General features: G+C 39.7%; 1 protein-coding gene across 1 annotated transcript in view; it reads left to right on the forward strand.

Annotated features, from left to right (window-relative positions):
* Positions 1 to 2,556: 2,556 nt before the first annotated feature.
* The window catches only part of DYTN (dystrotelin), a 51,019-nt gene continuing 31,343 nt past the window's right edge, over positions 2,557 to 22,232 (forward strand). Inside the window, exons 1-7 of the mRNA XM_067739855.1 lie at positions 2,557 to 2,575; positions 11,354 to 11,428; positions 14,195 to 14,396; positions 16,231 to 16,316; positions 16,971 to 17,071; positions 21,384 to 21,455; positions 21,735 to 21,898. Of these exons, the coding sequence (XP_067595956.1) occupies positions 2,557 to 2,575; positions 11,354 to 11,428; positions 14,195 to 14,396; positions 16,231 to 16,316; positions 16,971 to 17,071; positions 21,384 to 21,455; positions 21,735 to 21,898 (719 nt within the window). The remainder of the gene's footprint in view (positions 2,576 to 11,353; positions 11,429 to 14,194; positions 14,397 to 16,230; positions 16,317 to 16,970; positions 17,072 to 21,383; positions 21,456 to 21,734; positions 21,899 to 22,232) is intronic.

A 22,232-nucleotide genomic window follows, 5' to 3' on the forward strand; every position in this document is an offset into this window, starting at 1 on the left:
CTTTTCAAAAAGAAAGGGATACATTGGTTGTCGTTAGAGATCATACTGATTTTTCTCATGGTACATTCTGGAGCGGATTAGTGACCACTTATCATAATTGTTTTAGGAGCATCAATTGGGAGCATGGACCCAGATATTCTGGCTCTCCGGGTACTGCTCAGGGAGTAATATACCTATACTTTGGGTTCCAGCCCTTTTGAATGACCTGTCTCCAGCCACCTGAAGGCATTGATGGTAAAGTTCTAATACATTTGGTTGATATGACTTTATTTTTTAAAAATAAAAACCTGGAAAAAAATAAAATAAAATAAAAGCCTGGGACTTCACTGGTGAGGCAGTGGTTAAGAATCTGCCTGCCAATGCAGGGGACACAAGTTCGAGCCCTGGTCCGGGAAGGTCCCACAGGCGAGCAACTAAGCCTGTGCGCCACAACTACTGAGCCTGCGCTCTAGAGCCGGTGAGCCACAACTACTGAAGCCCGCGTGCCTAGAGCCCATGCTCTGCAACAAGAGAAGCCACTGCAATGAAAAGCCCGCGCACCGCAATGAAAAGTAGCCCCTGCTCGCCGCAACTAGAGAAAGCCCGCATGCAGCAACAAAGACCCAACACAGCCAAAAATAAATAAATTTTACAATAAAAGATGGTAACTAGAAAAAAAAATAAAAGTTTGTTAGGATAACAACAGGTTTATTTTTAATTTGAACTTTAAAAAATACATTTTCAGATTATACTTAGAACTTAAGAGGAAATGTGCATTCATAACAAATTATTATCCTTTTGAAGACTTGTATTATATTTGGTGTCTTTAAAAAATCTGTAATCGTACCTCTGTATTTCTAAAAGAATTAATAATCAAATGAATTAGATTCCATCCCTAGGTACTCTTACCTGGGATGGTTAGTAAGGTAGCTGTTCCCTGGGATGTGGAGTTCTTCATACTGTTTCTTAATCTCTATGGTAACCCTTGTTCTCAACAGCACCCAGAAGTTTTACTTGTCTCTCCCACACACGAAATCAATACTGAAATAGCCCTTTGAAACAGAGATGTAGGAGTAGTCTTAAATTATGCAGCATCTCTATTACTAATGAATGTACTTCTGTGAGCCCTTAAAAACAGTGCAGTTGCGATATCAGTTTTGTGTGTAGCTGCTGGACAGTCAGAACAAGACATCCACTCTCTATAGGAATGCCACATCTGGAAATCTGTTAGTACTCAACTTTTCCTTCTTCCAAAACTGCTGAGTAACCTCTACAGAATGTTTGACTAAACTGCTTCCCCAAGGAAACTAAGAAAGGTAAGTACCTGGAGTGGAGGCAGATAGATTGTATCTCCAGGTGCACTGTTGACAGGACGGGAGACTGGACCCTTCTGCACCTACCTGGGGACTTCAGGAAGGGCTCGGGGAAGCGTTTCTACACCAGGAAGAATTCTAACCTGATTGCCCTTGCTACAGCTTTTCAAAACAAATCTTACTTGAATATATTTGGAACCTTCCTGGTTTGGGGCAAGTCTGGTATTTTCACTATTGCTATCATATTTTTAAAGAACTAATATAATCAATTTTGTTTTAGTTTCTCTCTTTGTAAAATGTTGCTTATGTGCCCAACAATTTGTGCCTTAATTAATATACTCATTAGAAGATGAGGAAAAGTCCTACCTAAACTTAATTACCATGTAATTTTTAAAAGCAGTTTTCAACTATCCATATTAAGAAATGTCATTCTTAGAAATGTGTTAAGGTTTTATTATAGCATAACCCATTCTTTTTGTTGAAAGCAAACTGGATTGTATACACACACAGACACACAGAAATACACAGATGTATGTGATAAGGTGTTCAAATGGATAGTATTTTTCAGATACTTAGTATGTAGAATGATTCACTGTAGTGCTATTAGAAATTCAAGCACTGAGAGCTTCAAATTTTGTCCTTCAAAATTCAAGTAAGGGCTTCCCTGGTGGCGCAGTGGTTGAGAGTCCGCCTGCCGATGCAGGGGACGCGGGTTCATGCCCCGGTCCGGGAGGATCCCGCATGTCACGGAGCGGCTGGGCCCGTGGGCCATGGCCGCTGAGCCTGCGTGTCCGGAGCCTGTGCTCTGCGACGCGAGAGACCACAGCGGTGAGAGGTCCGCGTACCACAAAAAAAAAAAAAAAAAAAAAATTCAAGTAAATTTCCACTCTCTTGAAATGAGAGTTCAGTCCACTCTTAAAATTATAATGCCTCAAAAGTTCTAAGTATTCACCGTATTAGTTTCAGGAGTTTGTTTCCAGCTTCCCTAGAGAAGTGACCAGTATAAGAAGCTTCTCCCTGCTTTCCTTATTTTATACCCTCCCAGGAGTTTTTAGTCTCTCTGAACACCTTGTAGTCATCGTCCCACGGGTGAAATGACTTTGCTTAGTTGCCTTTTTGCTCCCCACCCAGCAGTTAGGACCACTGGCCTAAAATATCTCTGATACATCTGGCAATTCCACTGCAAAAGCTCCTGCTTAAAATATTGGTTCATTTCCAGTTACAAGGACCTTCTTGCCATCTGTTATTCCAAGAAATTCCTAAAATGGACCCAGATAAACAAGGTAAGTATTACTGTTAAGTTTTTGAGCACAGTTTGCAAACAAAAAACTCAGGCACAGACGTTGTATTTTCAGACTTCTGAGTTGCAGAGGAGTGACATTTGGCAAATGGCTGGCTGAAAAAGAAACTAATGGATGATTGAAAAGACTTTCTCCGTTTTCTAAACAGAAATTCATAACATATTGACGAATATTTGGTCTGTTGTCCCCAAAGCACCAAAAAAAAATTTAACAAAAGACTTGATCTCAATATAATTGCACTTTAAATTGCTATTCAAAGACACAAAAAGTGGCTTACCTTATTTACGTATATCTTCATAGTTTACTGCTAAAATGACATCACTGTAGATATTTTAATGTCAGGGGTAAGTTCACTGTACTATTTGAGGCCAAAGTTGAGAGAAAAGTCTCACAGCTGTTATTATATGACTATTTGATAAATGGATAGAGGGAAACTAATTTCCTTTTCTTCCAGCATCTCTGAATGCTAGGGTAGGCCCAGGACTGGCTTGTGATATTTTTATTGTTGGACCTAGTGGCAGCCTTATTCCCCTAGCTGAGATCTAGATTGTTAACTTGGCTTGTTTTATATAAAATTCTGTACTATCTCAAGTTATTTATCTAAAACAACATTCGGAATGATTCCAATTATCTTTGGGTTTCCTAGTATTGGGCCTTCATATTAGTAAGCTTAACACAAAGCAGTAGATAATCCATTCAAAGCCCCCTTTTTTCCCTAAGGAGTGTTTCTTAAATGTAGTGTGTGTGCATCAGAATCATTTAGAGGGTTTGTTAAAATGCTGGGCTCCACCTCCAGGGTTTGTGACTCAGTAGGTCCAGGGTGGGGACCAAGGACATGAATTTCTAACAAGTTCCCAGGCCATGCTGATGCTGCCCACTTAGGACGACTGGCCTAAAATATCTCTTTCTGGATCATCGAACTAGATGATGGGCTGTTGAAAGAAATTTTATTACGTTCTTAGTATCTGTAGAAAATGACACATATTGATTTGGCTAAGTAAAAATATGAATCGTTTAAAGCAAAACAAGGTTCCCAGTTAAATTGCTTCCATGAACAAGACCATATGTAGCTTTGAAGCTTATATTATTGTTTTTTTGAACATCTCAAATTACTTTGTTTATAGCTTTGGGTCTGATACATCCAGCAGTTGCTTCCTTTCTTGAGTCTTCTCTTACCAGCAGGAGAAAAAAAAAAAGCCTTCAGGAAGCAGGGCTGCTGGTGAATCACCTGGGATACCCATTCGTTTTCCCCAAGTACTATATCACAGCTTGCCATGTTATGCTGCATAACTTCATCAGATGACACTGCAAAACATAACTTGACAGGAGTGTGATGGGCCAGATGGTAGAGCAGCCACAGAATCACTCTTCCACCAACAGCAGCATCTGGGAACCTGCAGACTCCCTAGCTTGCTGATTCCGTGTTCATTTGGTGCATCTGAGCGGAACCAGGGCACACAAATTGGCCAGTTTCCAGAAGGAAAAACAATGCCGGGCATTACATTTTTGTAAATCATTTCCACACTATTGTGGCTACTCTCCACGTGTTCTCCTTCTCCAGACTTAGGGCAGAGGTATGACTTTTCCCCTACTCTAACATTGGACTCTTATCTGAAAACTAAGTGTTTTTAAAACATAAGGAAATAGTAAACAACAAAAGAGAGTAAATTGTAGGTCTCTGATATGGTTATACCTGTTCAAAAAAGAATAACAAAATATAGAGGGTTTTTAAATAAGCTTTCTTGTTTAATGACACTTTCAGGCACAGCCCACATTCCCCTCAGGTAGGTGTCTTTGACTCATGATCATATATTGATCATTGAATCAAGGTATATTTAGGGAGAGGCCAGGGCTATGCTCTAAGGTCTCAAGGGTGGGTCTGACTTGGTTCAGCGCCGTAACGCCCTGAGTGGCTTAGCACAGTGCCTGGCCCTCAATGTCCATGTGTGGAACAGCCATGACTTCACGCCACAACACTCAAGGGCAAGAAACAGCCTTTTCCAAACCAAAAGCTAGTCACTGTCACTTGGTATGAAATTTAGACTAAGTTAAGTTTGGGAAGCAGCCGTCCTGAGACAGACAGAAACCATTTCAGGTTTTTCCTGAACATCTGGTCTGAAGTGTTCAGAATATCTGGTCTGAAGTACCATCGTGGCTGCCACTCTGCTCTTTGCCTTTGGCTTTGGGGTCCACTTGAAGACAGGGGACTCCTTGTCAAGACTGGACACAGAAATCCTTGCCAAGCCTAGTGTCTGGTCTCCCTAGTTACACAACGCAGCCATTCCCTCCACCCGCGGAACTGCGAGTAAGGGAAGCCCCGGAATCAGCCCTCAAACTTGAAGCCCAGTTAGGCATCCCCCACTTTCCTGTCCAGGTATCAGCGTCTCTCCTGCTCTAGGGAAAAGAGAGTCATAGCTAGAACAACACTAAAATCAAGATTGGTTTTCAAAGGCAACTGAGAATCCAGAATGTCTGTATGTATATGAGTCAGGGAGGAGGGGCCGGGACAGAGGATGAAGTTGAGGTTCAGGCAGTGAGGGGTCCAGGTGTTATTTGCCACAGCAGAGCCCCTTTCAGAGGGAACCTGCTCTTCTGGCCATCCAGCATCTGGTCACGTTTCTTCTGCTGAACCAGTGCACCTGCTTTGGAAGAACAACTTCCCCCTGATTTTAGTCCATGAAATTCTAGTAGTGTTGATCCCAACTCTCCCATTTCCATGGATGGCATTGATTCTTTGATGGGGCCTTTCATACCAAAGCCTGAGTGGGTTGAATTCAGGGTGGTCCCTGAAACACTGACCCCTTAAAAGGTGGTAAGTCTCCCAAAGGAGTAAAAAGAGCTTAGACCTTGGAACATACACAGAAATGGACATGGAAACATTGCCTTTTCATTCTTTAAATTCTCCCACTGCTGCAAGAACAAGTAAGAAATTAATATCACCATAAATTATCCTGCCACATATGTTTGAATCAATGAAATCCCCCCATCAATCCCTTGTTTTGTTTTGTTCAGGGCCTGCTTAGCAAAGGCTAAGGAGCCTGCTGTGTTTCTAGTCACAAGCACTTCTCCAGCACACAAACCATTTACTCCCAGTTGCCTGAGTTTTATGGTAATCAGCTGACAATAAATTTGAAAATAGCTTTATTTTCCTCAAGGCATCTTCCCTTCAGCATGATAAATACAAGTAAGTCCTGGGCTCAAAGCTTGTTTGCATGTGAAACCTTGCTTCCAAGTGACTATTATGGGTATAAAGTCTATTTAATTGAAATTTGTTATCACAAGAAATATTAGAGATGCAACGTTGCTTGGCAGTTCTTTCCAAAGTGTGTGACTGGTTTCCTCTCTCACTGCCTGCTGTAACAATACCATATCTTTACGATTCCTCAAGTTTTCTGCTCTACCATCTCTTCCTAATTCTGAGTGAACTTGTCCCCAACTTCATAAAGAAAACAGAAACCCTCAGACATGCCTTCTTTCCCACACCCACCATCATATCCTTTTATTCTTCCTCTCAGGGAATGAGGGGATGTCCTCTCAGGGGCTTCTTGCCAAAGCTAATTCCTTCACCTGTACATCTTCCCCCATCCATTGCCTCTACCTCAGAGATTGTATCAGTTAGCTACATTTCAGTTACTTGTAAGAGAGAACTTAGCTCAAAGAGGCTTTATTACCTTATATAATTAATTACCTTAGGGAGGACTAGCTTGCTCTGAGCCCAGACAATGTCAGTAGGACATGGTTTCTCTCCATCTCCAAGTTCATCTCTACTCTCCTTCGTGTGTTGGTTTCATGCTCAAGCTACACATCCCAACAGGAGAGTAACTGCTGCTCCCAGCTATGATTCCAATTTCGAGTCCAACAGGAAAAAATAAGTCTTCTTCCCTGATAACTTGAACAAAGAGTCCTTGATCCAAATTTCATTGGTATATTCTTTGCCTGACTTTGGTTATGAGTCCACATCTGGGGAGGGCAATGATGCTCTCATTGATCGTGTAGGCCTGGGCCACATGTCCTCCATGGAAATAGGAGAATTCGAATGAACCCAGCTAGAATTTCACGGACTAAGTTCAGGGGAAGGTGGTTCACCAGAAGAAATGTGAATGGATGTTGGGTGGCTATGGGAACATGTTGTCCTCTGAGACAGACTTTGCTATATCAAGTACCTCCTGGAACCCTACTTCCTGGACCCTCAACCTCATCCTCTCTCCTGACCCCTCCTCCATGACCCATACATACATTTTAGAATCTCTCCTGCCTTTGAAATTTAGTTTTGATTTTGTGTGCTTTTCTAGCGATGGCCCTCTTTTCTTCCCTTCAGATTAAGGATCTTGAAAGAGTTGTCTGCTTTTGTGTTTTTTTTATTTACCTTACATTCATTGACCAATCCTGTGTAATTTGATAAGGGCCCCCATATCCCCATAAAAGTGCTCTTATGAAGGCTTTAATAGTCAAGTTAATCAAAAACAGAGACTAATTTTTAGCACATAGTTGATCTCCTTGTGGCTTCCACATACTGAATTATTGGCTTGTCTCTACTTTCTGAAACTCACCTTCCTTGGCCTTTGTACCATTGCTGTCTCCTGGTTTCTTTGGCTTTCCCTTCTTCTTCTTCTTCTTCTTAGGTTTCTCTTTCTCCTCTGGTACTTAAATGATTATGTTTCTCAGGCGTACTGTTACTTAGCCTAATTTTCTCTTCACTTAAAGCACTCTTCTTAGGCAACCTAGTAGATGGACATGGTTTTGCCCACAGTCAACACTAATGACTCCTAAATATCTATCCCATCCTAAATAGCAACCCTGACCCCCAGATACAGAATCAAAAATTGAGTCCTGTTCAACACCCTGAGCAGCTCCCCCTCCCAGCCAGTATTCTCTAAAACTGAGCTCTCAGTCTGGTAGCCACTAGCCACATGTGGCGATGGAGCACTTGAAATATGGCTAGTCCAAATTGAGATGTGCTGCAAGTGTAAAAAGGATACTGAATTTTGAAGACAATAAGAACAGAAAATGTTTTATTAATAATTTTTATGTTGGTTACATATTAAATAATCTGATAGATTAAATGAAATAAATCATTAAAATTAATTTCACCTGTTTCTTCTTACTTTTTAAAATGTAGCTGCTAGAAATTTAAGGTGACATATTTGAATCATACTGTATTTCTCTATTGGACAGCAATACTCTAAAAATTTCTCATGGCTACTCCCTCCATGCTGGGAAATCTCTTTAAACTTCTCCTTTTCATCACCATGTGGAACCCTCTGGCTCTAGTCCAGCATTCCCAGTTTCTGACCTGTTGCCTTTCACCTGGACTCTGCTTGATCCACAAGCCTTCTCAGAAAGATACCTTGACCAATATGTCTGCCTATTCTCTCAGGTCACCTTAGCTCCAGGATTTGCAGTCCAAGGACCATGCCCTCCAACTCCCTGTACTCCAAGCCCAAGTTTCTGGGGACAAGTCCCAGTTCCAGAATCCTGGACTCCCAAGTGTCTGGGAGGTAGTTTCAACTGCCTATTGGACATCTCCATTCAGATATCTTACAGAAACCTCAAACTCAGATGTTGAAAATGAATTCCCATTCCACCTCTATGCACAAACTTTATCCTCCCCCATTATTTCCTACACTTGGTCTCCTTCCCACATCCAATCAGCCACCAATCCCTGTCAATTTCCCTAGAAAATTGTGCCTCATATCTCCCCCCAATTTTCTCTCCCCAGTACCATTCAGATCACTATCATGTTATAGAAAGTAAAAAATTAAACCCCTCCCATGATGTACTCTTGTACCCAGATAAACAGAAGTTTGATATATAACCTTTCCTACTGTGTTTATTGTGTTCTTTCTTGCTATTAGTTTTTATCATTTACAAAAATAGGACCATACTAAGTTATAGACACATTGCTGTGGATTTGGGCTTATAATCATGCTTTAAAACATCTTTCAACCTCAAGATTGACAAAAATTTCTTCTTTTAATTGTCTTAGAGTTTTAAGGATTCATGTTTAACTCTGTAATACATCCTGGTGTTATTTTTGTTTATGATCTGAACTAAAGTACCTATATTATATTTTTCTAAATAGTTATTCATCCAATGGCCCCAACACTATTTATTAAATAATCTATAATTTCCTCATTGATATAAACCACCAATATAAAGGGAAGTTGTTGATTCTCACTGAGTTAAAACATCATCTTTATCATATGCTAAAACCCTATGTATACATAGGTCAGTTTCTGATTTTGTCCTGTTCCATTACTCTACCTGTTCCTGAAATAAGCACACATTGCATTTATTCTTACAGATTAATTTTATATTATTTTGTCAAGTTCAAAATGGTAGTGGAATTTGGGTTGGAATTGCTTTAAATTTATAGGGGAGAATTCGTATCCTTATGCTATTGAACATTCCTAATCCAGGAATATCCAGTAATGGAGGAAATAGATCTCTCCATTTATTCATATTATCTTTAATATAGCTTTCAATAAAGCTTTATAAGGTCTTACACATTGTTTTGTTTACTTTAAGCATTTTTGAGATGTTAAAAATTACCTGTTGTAACTGATTATTCTTGGTATAAAGCAGTGGTACTCAAAGTATAGTTCCTGGACCAAAAGCATGAGCATCGCCTGGGATTAGAAATGAAATACCCAGGCCCCCCCACCCAGACTCTGGGGGTAAGCTCTGCAATCTGATGCAAGATAAAGCTTGAAAACCACTGATATAAAGGAAAGTTATTGATTCTCATACAATTGTCCTAAATCCAGCCAACTTGCAGATGATCCTCATGAATTATCTGGATAGAGAGGCAATCAGAACATCTGTACATCTCTTCCTTCCTAAAATTTATAACTCTTACTTTTATTTGTTTTTGTAGATTAGAATTCCAAAACAGGGACAGCAAATAAGTTCCAATTCTATTATTATATGCCAGCTCCAATGGACTCATACTGACATCCTGGAGGGCTATCCTTCAAGGTCTATCAAGGAGATTCCGCCCTATCTGGCACAGTGTGGAGGGGACAGGGGTGGTCCTGATGCCCTGTATTTTATTTCTCTGCTTCAGACTAGAGTTGGATCACAGTGGTGAAAAGGGGGATGGGGGTGATTTTTTCCTGACTTTAACAGGGATGTCTTTTGTCTATCTCACTTTTATATGAAATTTGCCTTTTATTTCTGACATTTTAAGGATGTTTCCTCTCTTCCTAGATCATGTACCAGTTTTTAAAAAATCAGAATGGCTGATGAATTTTACCAATGCATTTTGAGAATCCACTGGTTCAGTAACTTTTTTCCTTCCCTTAATATATCAATTAACTGTTGAACAAATTTTAAATTCCTGAAATAAATCTTTCCATATCATGGAACATAATTCTTTAATATGTTCTTGAAAATGTTTGTTAATATATTATGTTTTATCTTTGATTTCATCTTAAATAAGATTTGTTTATATTTATATATCTGATTTAGATGGTATTTAGATGAGACTTCAAACTTTAGACTTTTGAGTTGATGCTGAAACTGTCCCATATTGGACAATTTTCCTTGGCCAATTAGACCAATTTCCTTCAAAGTCTGAAATCAGAATTTAACTAGTTTCTCTCAGCAATAACAATATTTTCAATAAAACTTTATCAAATGTTGGTATTACAGTTATGTTAGCCTCCTAAGCTAAACTGGGAAGTTTTCTGAGTTTTTCCAGTTTTTAGAAGAGTTGAGTAACAGGGATTCCCCTATCCCTTGAAAGTTTAAAGGAATTTGCCTGCAAAACTATCTCTGCTTATGGTTGTTTATCTTTGATGACTGTTTTTTCTCGTCAAAAAGTCTTCTATAGTAATTAGTCTTTCAACTTTTTTTCATATGTTTTGATCATTTCTATTTTCTATTACATATACATTTTCTATTACATATACAAATGTACAGGGCATTTGTATATTACATATACATTTTCTATTACCTAGATATGGCTCCAGAGCTTTCTCTTCTCTTCTCCTCTTCTCTTCTCCACACTGTGAAAGGGGTGAATACATACTCAGTGCCTAGTAAGTGCTCAGAAATGCTAGCCACTGATGTAGTGATGTTGGTGGTGGGTAAAAGAAGGTATATTAATAATTTTTTTCTGATTATAAAAATAACATGTGCTCTTTATAGAAAATTTAGGTAATATTGACAAGTAGGAAGAAAATAACTAAGAATTCGAGCACTCAAAGATATCCACTGTTAACAATCTGATGAATGACACTAGAAATTAAGCTCCACGTGGCAAGAATTTTTATCTGTTTTGTTAGTTGCTATATTTCAAGAGCCTGGAATCATGCCAGGGCCATATAGTAAGAGCTCAATAAAAATCTGCTGAATGAATGGATGGATAGTCATTTTCATAGACGCATAAGTATGTGTGTACATATGACTAGAATATATTAACAAACTGAATTTATATTCTACAGATAGTTTTTTGTCTTATTGTTTCATAGGCTATTTCATTTTTATATAAAAAGTGGACAGCTTCATGGAGGAGTCTTCTCACTGGGGGATTCCTTAGTCTGGTGGGCTCAGAGGAGGCTCTCTATGGTCACCTGCAGCCTAGGATAGCGTAGTCCATTATTATTTGTTCCCAGGTAGGAAAGAGCGCTCTAGAACTTGATTTCCTCACCTGCAAAATAAAGTAGGGCTACATGCTCTCTAGGATTTCCTTCTAGGTTACGGGATTTATCTAATGAGACAGTCCTTTATCTATGATATTTCATGTTTTCTTTACAGATGCTCTTAATAGTATTGAGAATTCCATTTATAGAACAGCCTTCAAATTACGATCAGTGCAAACCTTGTGCCAATGTAAGTACAGGTTCTCTTGAAATACTTGAAATAATCTGACCCTGATGTGTAATGTAAAATTCATAGAAAACCAAAAACTCCGCCCATGTGAGTGACTGTTGGATCTGGAAGGTTGGACCTGTGCATCTACCCTACTTGTAACAGAGAAGATGGAGTGTGGAAGATACACCTGTGTTCCACCCACATGTAGCTTCGCTGACTGACAATAGACAATAATTCATGGATGAGGATTTTAATTCTTTAAAAAAATGTTCCTACTTGGTTTCTGCAAATTTTTTGTTTGTTTAGTTCCTTTTCAGGATACCAATATTGATGCAAAATAAAATCACAAAATAAGTTAGTTTAATATAACTTGTAGATTCAAATATAAACATTTCTAAATTCCTTCTACTACTTAAGACTTGCATTTTTAAGTTGTACCCCCATCTCTTTCTGAACCTGCAAAAGTAAGTTCAGATGAATAATCCTCAGGCCATAAAGTTTAAAAATCGCTTGAGAATTTCATGAGAACTACTCTTCTGCATTAAATTTTATCTGATTGAATGCCATGGTTTCTTTTCCTATACCGTTATCTAGGTAAAATACAGTAAAAATTTTTATCCTGTAAAAATTCTCCAAAATGAACTTGGGTCCTGGCTGTGAAAAATGACAGGCATTCAGCATATCTGAAGTTACTGATTTCTAATAAGTTCTCTATTGCATTTTTAAAAAATCACTTTGTGTAATTTATGACATTTATTACAGCAGACCTAAAAAAATTGTGTTTTATATATATATATAAATTGTATTTTATATATATATAAATTGTATTATACACACACACACACACAGACACACATACACATACATATGTCATTTTTCCTAAAGGTTGAATTATTTTTAATATTTTGCCTTTGCCTAATAAGTTAGATAGACCAGTGGTTTTCAAACTGTGTTTCACAGAGTGGACATGGGTGTGAAGTAGGGTAAGAAAGGGCCAGCGAGGTGGGAAAAGGAAGTAGAGGCAAGTCGAGAAAACCCAAAGGGCCAGCAAGGTGGGAAAAGGAAGAATAGGCAAGTAGAAAAACCCAAAAGGCTATCTCCTCTACCAGAACAACTCTGTTTTGCTCTATCTTCCATATTGCATTTCTGTGAAAGTATCCTTTGAAGAAGGGATTCTTGGCTTTAAAAAAAATTTTTTTTAAATCACTGATATAGACAAATTACTTATATTATTCCAGAAATCAGCAAAAGGCAGAAGATGCTCACTAAAAATTTACCCTCAATCATGTTATTTTCCTGGAGAATGTCTCCTATTAAAGAAAGTTAGTAGCCAATGTTCACATGAGCCTTCATCATTGTTCATATGAGCCTGGGTGTGTACAGTGTAATTCGAGGGTGTACCTTTCTGAATTTTTTATTACGCCTGCATCAGAAACAGTGAATATAAATAATATGCATGGGAAATAGTAACAGTACACGAAATCAGAAGTTGAAAAGTTCTACCTATAACAGATAACCAAACAAAAATTGGAAAACAAAAGTCCCTAACACCGAGATAAACATATCGTGAGCTCCAGGCAGCAGGATCTGGAGAGCCGGAAAGCGTTCCTGCACAAATCTGGTGGTGAGATTAATGGACACCACTATTATCTGTTTTGCTGTAATACAGAAGTCTCGGCAGAAGACGCAGCATCCTGTGTACAGCACGCCAGGCCGAGGTGATAGGTTTTGTGATTGAATAACGATAAAAGAGTTTGCAGTCTCTACCACATGCAGCCACGTTTTTTTCACAGTCACATCCCAAAACATACCCCTCACTTTCTTAGACTCTCCCTTTAAAAGCCGTATCAGAGAACAAATAAAAAATTTTATTATACGTGCTAGATTTGTGGATGTGAGGTTGATTTACAAAGTAGACAGAAGTGCAGGGTTTTATCACTTCACAGTCTGAAGCATTTTAAATGCCAGCAGCTCTTGGTGCCACTGACATCCCCATCTCAGATGGCACAAGTGGGTGTTTATTCATTTTGTCTGTCATCCTCCATCTGCAAAAAACCATAGGGTTTCTTCTATCTCATTCTTCCTTATATTTATTGCCTTGTAACATTTTTAGGAGAAGGTGATAAAAAATATGTAAGAAATAAACCATTATTTTTTGTAAGCAACTTTGGTTTTATTAAGTGCCTTTCTGGATAATAATACTGATGAGACCAAGATCAAAAAAATAAACATTACTAAAGCAAGGGTGAGACCTAAGGAGTCTAATTCAGCAACTGCTCTTTTATAAAGATCACTGAGTTTTTTAAGTGATTCATTTGCATTTTTATACACAATATTCCTTCTCGAGCTAGGCTGTAGACAAGAAAAAATGATATTTGAACATGAAAGATGAATTTTCTCAATCCACTTAATAAACAGTATAAAAATGTTTTTCCCAATTTTTCACCAGTGTCCTAACTTCCTCGGAAAGCTATTTTCAAGTTTCTCACTTCTTTCCCTTTTAATTTCCTTTTATAAAGCCACATCCTAGAGGTTATACTGGGAATAATGTTCTAACTATGCTTTACAAACAGATGCACTTTTCCAAAATCAAATCAACTGTTAGAATAGGAGCACTTGAATTATATACAAGAGAGATGTATCCAAATAGTGACCATATGTAATTCCCTTAAAAAGAACAGCTGCCGTAAAAAACAGTCTTCATTAAAGACTAGATGATGTTTACTTTTTTGAAGCCTTTTGTTCAGATCAGAGGTGATGCAGTGTTTCCTTTGCTTCCTGCAGTGGACTTGATTGACAGTTCTCTGATTCAGCATGTCCTACTACGTCAGAGTCTCTGGGAGGCAAGAGAAAGTGCTGTCTCTGTGCAGCAGCTTTTTCAGGCTCTGCAGGAGCTGTTTCAGAGAGTCAGGGTGGAAAAACCAGGACAGGTGCACCCCAGAGCTCCGGAACTCACTCTGAGCCTTCTCACAACAATGTATGACAGGTGAGGCTGAGGGGACCATGCTGTGACCTCACAGGGGGTGTTTAGTTGCCTCTGGTCATTGACCAGTTGGGGTTGTCTAATATTTATTCAAGGTTTGATATCTAAGAAGGCTTCTTTGTTTGTTTGTTTTCCTCATATGTATTATTCAGGAGGGGAACAAAGAAGTACATGCTTATCAACCTCACTAATATGAATGATTCATGGACAGCAAAAAGGGGGAAAATCCACATTTTCATACAGACTCATTTCCACTCTAGAGAAGCACACACACCTTTTGCTAGGGCTGTTATGCATCTATGTATATATATAAATTACACTTTTCTCTTGAGTCCCCGGTAGTATATGTCTTTGCTTATTCCTTTATAACCAGTTGTCAGTTTCTGTTTGTGAATAACGTGTGCATAAATGGCTAACCTATTGTCTTAGTCTGGGCTGCTATACCAAACTACCGTAGACTGGGTGACTTAAACATTTATTTCTCACAGTTCTGGAGGCTGGGAAGTCTAAGGTCAGGGCACCGGCAGACAGGTGGGTCTGGTGAGAACCCACTTCCTGGTACATAGAGGGCCATCTTTTGGCTGTGTCCTCACATGGTGAAAGGGGCGAGGGAGCTCTCTGGGGTCTCTTTTGTAGTAATAGCAATCCAATTCATAAGAGTTCCACCCTTGTGACCTAATCATCTTCCCAAGCCCCATCGCTAAATACCATCACATTGGGGGTTAGGATTTCAACATATGACTTGGACAGGCACACATAAAACAGCTTACACCCTGTCAAAGGCTTGATTATGCATGCTCTAAGTCAGTGGTGTTGGGGGCGTGTGTGTTTGTGTGTGTGTTTACCACTTTTTTGCCCCACTTCAGTTGTGTTTATCTTACGTGGTCTTGACCCAGTAGCCTTCATCCTGTAGAATGGAGTTTTAAAAGCTCACAGTAAATATAAAACATTTGGAAAGTGCAGAAAAGAGTGAAGAAGAAGAAATACCACCCCAAAGCCTGCCTCCCAAAGGCAAGCACAGTTTAACCACTAGGCAAATTCCTTACTAGTTTATTATTTATTTATTTTTGTTGTTGTACAAATAGTATATAAACATGTTCTCAAGTTATTTTTTCATGATTTCAGTCTCCTTAAGCATTATGATCTTGGCTACCCTTTCTTGTATCAATGCCTGCCTCTAACAATCCGCCGGCATTTGATACATTGTATTTTGTAGGTTTGGAAACTGCACAACCAAGGGGCACAGGGTGATGAGGCTCTAAGTGAGGGCCTGAGAACGGGTGGATTTTTTTAATATAAATGTTTGCTCCTTCTGCCTGCCTTTTGGTCCTTGTCTCTGTTGTTTGGTTTCCCAGCTTGTGAGCCCTAAAGGAAGTGAGACTGCCTGGTCCAGGAGGACCCAGGAAGACCCAGGAAGATGCCTGTGTCTCCAGTGCCTAGGACAGTGCTTAGTACAGAGAAAGCACCCAATAAACATTTGTTGAACACATGAATGTATGAATAAATGAAGGATGAAATATTTTCATTCAATTCTTAGTTCTGTCAAATTCTAGATATAGGAAAACTGACCATGAAAAGAGTGAACTTGTAACACAGTGTCAGAAATGTCCATTCAGGGACTTCCCTGGCGGTCCAATGGTTAAGACCCTGAGCTACTGCTGCAGGGGGCGCAGGTTCCATCCCTTGTTGGGGAGCTAAGATCCCACATGCTGCACTGTGCAGCCAAAAAAAAAAAAGAAAGAAAGAAATGTCCATTCACAGTCATGGTTTTTATAAACCACTTCACCAAGAATAACCCTGTCTTCCCCATTCGTACCTCTGTTTTGTTGCCATGCAGCTCGGGAACGGGTTTTCTCAAGCTTGGACCTGCAGCCGCCGCCCTGATTGCCCTCTCAGGGGATAGTCCTCTTACAAAATACAGAGGTAACATATGTAGGAGTTTTGAATGTCTGAAGTGCGGTGACCACCAAATCTCTCCACCACGTTATCTGCTTCACTCACTCCTGTATCCCCGCCACACTGCCCTGATTGCCCTCTCAGGGGATAGTCCTCTTACAAAATACAGAGGTAACATATGTAGGAGTTTTGAATGTCTGAAGTGCGGTGACCACCAAATCTCTCCACCACGTTATCTGCTTCACTCACTCCTGTATCCCCGCCACACTGCTCTGGTTCGACAAGTACTCAGCAACACTTAGAATTTTTCAAGATGTTGATCTATGCTTTCTAACTATTCATAATCTGGTTATCCTTGATATTTATTTGTATAGGGATTATTCAGACACCAGTAGTTATTATTCCCTTAAAGACAGACTCTGCTCACATCGCCATTTACCAACCTTGTGGTCTTTGTCATTGATGTGCTAGATTATCAAAAAGTTGAAATGTGAATGTGTCTTCATTAATTATCAAATTATTTAGTTTGGGAAGCCTTCAAAACAGCAAGCAAATAACCAAGAATTATCACTTTCGCCTTGATAGCCACAAATAAACTGTTTAGAATTCAAAGCACATATTCTTCGAAGATATATAGCAAGTATTCAGTTTAAAGATTTCTTTCCCCCCTTATGTGTCTAGCTCTTTTTCAGCTCTATGCAGAAAATAACAGGGGAGGTTATAATTCTGGGGGACGCATGACTCGAAGGATTTTGAGAAACCTACTAACAGATCTACAACAGGTAAATCTCTAATACTTAAGAATTCTAAATTTGTTCCAGTTATATTAGTCACATTTATTATAAAAGGATCTGATTTTTACAGTGTCAGTTCTACCTTAATATAGCTCTCCATGCAACCTCTCTCCTCTTTACCTGGTATTATCTGAATATAGGCTGATCTATTGCAATTGCTCCCTAACTGGTTTGCCCAACTCAGTCCTCTCCTCTCTGCAACTCTTCCTCCACACAGCAGCCAGTGACTCTTCCAAAATGTAAATGTAAATGCCTAAAATTCTTCGTTGGCCATATTCTGTCATAGAATAAAACCTGAACTCAGCATCACAGGCAAAGCTTTCATGATTTGACTCAATCCTTCTCTTTTCAGAAAGAGGTAAATCATGATACTTATACAAATATAAAATGAACATGTATTCAAAATTTAATTTAATTTGTTAATTAGAAGAGGGCTCCAGTAAGTTACAACTAGTTGAAAGAAATAACCAAAGAACAGACAAGCTGATAGATTAAGAATGTTACAATGAATTTGCAGGTGGACCCAAGACTGACTTTGGGCTGAAGGGGAGGGTTGTCCCTCAACCAGGACAGAATTTATTTGCATGTCTATAGATCAGAATTATTTGCATTGTGATCAGTTGTCTACAAGTTAACATTAATGTCTACAAAATTATAAAATAGCTTAGTCAAAGACAGTGATGCATATCTCTATAGGTTCAGATAATCCCATTGAAACAATATCCAGTGGTTTCTGTTGAGTATTCCACAGTGTTTAAGTTTTCCTTCCATCATTGTCACTCTTGCGTATCAAAATTGTTACTGTACCTGACATGCACCAAGTTCTCCATGCCTGACTTGTGCAGGTGCAATCTGTCTGCAACACCACTGCCTCTCCTTTCACTTGACAAATACTGTTTGTCTTCCAAGATCACTCAAATATCAGTCACCTCCTCACTGAAAGCTCCTTTAACTCTTGTACATAATTTTGTTATAGCACTTGTCAAATGTTGTTGCAATTATGTCCTAGGTATATGTTTTTCCCACTAGGCTGCTTCTCAAGGGCAAGAATTTTATCTCATTTATCTTTATGGCTTGAAAAGTTCTTGATACTAAAGCCTTCAACGGTGCTTAATGGGAACATAGATGAAATGCAACCCCGAATACTCAAATAGTTGCTTTCCATCATTTCCTATTCTTTAAGAATGTACAAATGTAGTGTTGTTTTTATCCATACTAGGCAAGGGAATTTAACGCCCTTAAAGTAAATATGTTTCTTAAATATTAAAATGATGTAAAATCATGTAACCAAGCAAGATCTTCTGCAAATGGGTTAAGCAGGCTCTGGATTATCTTGTGTACAGTGCTCACTGTCCTTATGTATCTTTTACTCCTATTTCAAGGATGTGTCTATTCTTCTTCAAGCCCCTGTAAAATCCCCAAACTAGGTTTTCCTTACTGTGAAGCCATAGTAATTTTCTGTCATTTTTCCGCTGGGTCTGGACTGTAGGGGAGAAAAAAATTTCTTTTTCCTTGACTCATCTTAAGTTCTGTGATTGGGGCCCTATGTATTGGACTGGCAAAAGACAGAATTAACAAGAGAAAAACAAACCAAAGTTTAAATGTGTATGGTGCATACACGTGGAAACACCCAGTGATGAGTAACTCAAAGAGGTGGATGGAACTCAGGCTTGTAAATTATTTTACATTAAACAAAGGGAAGGGGGCTCTGGGCTTCTGGGTGGGGGGAGGCAAGTTATGAGAAAGTGACCGGGAAATAGATGGTGAACAAGGGTTGTTTAGTAAGGTTTGTTATGCAGATTTAAGTCTGTGAATTTTCCATTAATAAGAGTTGTTAAGAGTCCTCCTCTTCCTGATAGGGAGAGGGAGACACTATTGGTAAAAAGAAATTTCCTTTATAAATGTATATTTCCTTTACAAAAGGAAAACCTGTGCCCTGTTTTTATAGCTTTTTCTGCATCTATTGGTTCTCAATGGCCTTTAGTTCAAAACAATATGTATGCCAAGGGCTCGTATTTGGGGGTGACCTATTCTGGTACCCTTCAGAACCGAGGATTCTGAACTGGGGATAATTATGATACAGGTGGGAGTGGGTAAGGAAAGAGATTATCAGACAGGGAATATGATTTAGAAAAACCTATCCAAAATTACCTTTGCTTTGATTTGGCCTTAATAGTAATAGTTTATGTTCATATTGATTGTAATAATTAGTATTTAATGTATTCTGTAAATTCCAAAGAATATGTAAGATGTTCATATTTTTTAAGTGGAGCAATGATTTTTTTTTTTTAATTCCTAAGGTTCAAACATCATATGTAGTTATTTAAGAGCCGCTCTGGTGGTTGCAGCAACACATGGGCCCTGTTTTCTGCTGACTCCAGGCATGTTAAGGAGCTACTTCCCCATCAATCCCAACATCTTAGGACTCAAGCTGCGGGGAGCCAGGGAGACTGGGAAAATCTGTCCATGCATTTGTGCAACCAGGCTTGTTACACTAAGGTGTTGAGGTGGATGTAATGAAAGAAGATGGACGGAGGGGCATTTTCCTCCTCCTGAAATCCTGTACTGCTTCCTCACTACTACAGCCGGCCCCAGGCTCGCTCCCCATCCAAGAGGCCCTAAAAATCTGCCCTTGTTTCAGGCTCAACTGAGGTCAATGAGCTGCCGCATGACAGCTCCTGCAGCGCTGTCTCCCCCCCAATGCATTAGTAGGCTTCTGAGAAAGCTGTTAGGAAGGTGTAGATTTGCACGGCAAATTATCATCCCATTTACTACCATTAAGAACACTGAGATGGGTTCCCACAGAAAACTCCAGGCCCTACCGTGTAATCCCAACCCCTCGCGCAAGAATCGTCATTATCATTTCAAGTGGTGTTCTGCCTGTGCTGGCATGCTATCCAGCCACACTGCATCCTTCCGTAGAACACCTGCAAGAAATTAGTCAAATGGGCAATTCATCCACAAAATCTTTGTGCACACACTTAAAAGCCAAAAGTGTAGGTTAGAACCCACTACAGAAGTGAATTTTCTTTTGACTGGTGTCAGAATCACAGAGCTGGCAAGCGGGTCCTATCTGATCCACATTCCTTATTTTACAAATGAGGCTAAACCCCTTTCTCAGGGCTCAAGGACGCCGTCCAAATAAGTGCTCCAGTTAGCTCATCAGCACTCTCAGGCCAAAGTATGGTTAGTGAGTTATTTTTTCAGACAAAAGCCAAATAACGCATAGTACTTATTCAGCTGGTGATGGGGTTATTATCAATTTAAAGTACAAGCCATCTTGTCAGGATTACGCAAATGTTTGTTGACTTCTGTCTGGCTAATTGTCAGCAAAGTGGCTCTAAGTGCCACTTTCCTGATTAGAAGAATGTTTATTCGAGTTGATGGACTCAGCAGGGGGGTCTTTGAAATTACTTCTGAGCTTGGGAGCAACGCCTGCTGACAGACTGTGCTGTAGAAGACATCAGATGTGAAACTGGGACCCACAACCAAATGGGCATAAATGGAGGTGACAGGTACATGTATCTGTGCATATAGATAATGTCAGGGCCAAGTCCCTGGCCATCTCGGCAGTCACAAGGGGTTCTCAGTCCCTTAGTTAAACTCCTTAATGGGACTGATTGAAAGATGGAAGCCATTGAGTGAGGTAGTATAAATCAAGCCATTGGAATACACATCAGGACTGGGTGTGACAAAGCTTTGGGAGAACCCCTCAACAGGGTAAGGAGTCTTAGAGTGAGATCTCAATTCTGCAGCTAACTTGCATTTGTTTGTTTGTTTTCTTGCTTGTTTGTTGTACCTTGGACAAAATTCCAGGTCTCAATTACTCCTTGCTTTAAACAAAGATAATGACTGCCCTACCTCAGAAATTGGGATTTGTGAAAAGGAGACGACGTGAAAGTGTTTGAAAAGGTTTCCTTAAAACTGCCCTGAACTTTGATACAGTATCGTCGTTCCTTGTAATTCATAGGTGCACAAGGGCAAAGAAAGATTAAATATTTGACTGGGGTCAAAAGAAGAAAAACAATGCAAGCCCTCCCTGTATTTCCCCCACTGCCAGACTTTCTTCTCACTCCTCCTCCCAGCTCCACTTCTTCCCACTTGTTCATTCATTATCTCTATTCATACACCGCACAAAACCCACACATGTCCTGTTTGCCTAGACTGAGACAGCTCATCCAGCCTCAGACACCAGATACTTGTGACGCTATGGCCGTAAGCGCCACCGCTCAGGCATGACTGGTGGCCACCTATTTCTCCATTTCTTGATCGCTGATGTGGGGTTTCTTGCCTCTTGTAGATCCCGACTGTCATGGGGGAAAGTCGAGCTCTGTACTCTGTGGAGAGCGCTACACGCAGCTGTTTCCAAGGGGTGAGTGCCATTCACATGTCCCTTGGACCTGGGGGGCAGACACCACTGCTGGGGGGCAGACACCACTGCTGACCCATTTAAATCACGGACCTACTACTCTACACCGCCTCCTAGACAACCTAATTTAGAGGTAGACTTGCCCCGACTTCGCATGTGATAAACTTCTTAAGCAGAGCCTACAGAAACAGAGCCAGAAGAGAAGATGAAAATACATTTTCATCTCTACAAGAGACCAAAGTTCTGCCTAGAGACACATCTGAGTGTGCCATGGTTTTTCAGGTGTTGAGCCCAGCAATTAAAGAAGAGAAATTCCTATCTTGGGTACAATCTGAACCTCCCATCCTCCTGTGGCTCCCGACCTGCTACCGACTGTCAGCCACTGAAATGGTCACTCACCCTGTTCGATGTCGAATCTGCAGGAACTTCCCCATCACAGGACTGAGGTAGAGTCATTCATCACTATTACATGGACCGTCACTCTCCAAATGGGTCTGGAGTTGGAGCTGCGTCTCTCCAGATTGGTTTTTGTGGTCCTTCTCACACATCTAGAACTCAGTTGATCTTGGGGGGTCAATAATTTCCTGTATGAGTGGTCCTGCTTATAATACATTTTATTTTACCTTCTATAATTAATGGAATATTAAGTTCTATTGACACATACTCTGACCGCTAGATGTTTTCGTTCCTTAAGGGGAAATTTTTTTGTCTTTTGTTACCAAAAAATGCTGTTAAATACTTTGGAACCATCCATAATAATAACAATAGTTTACATTCTTT

The sequence above is a fragment of the Pseudorca crassidens genome, chromosome 6 (genome assembly GCF_039906515.1).
Source record: "Pseudorca crassidens isolate mPseCra1 chromosome 6, mPseCra1.hap1, whole genome shotgun sequence".
In the NCBI taxonomy this organism is placed as follows: Eukaryota; Metazoa; Chordata; class Mammalia; order Artiodactyla; family Delphinidae; genus Pseudorca; species Pseudorca crassidens.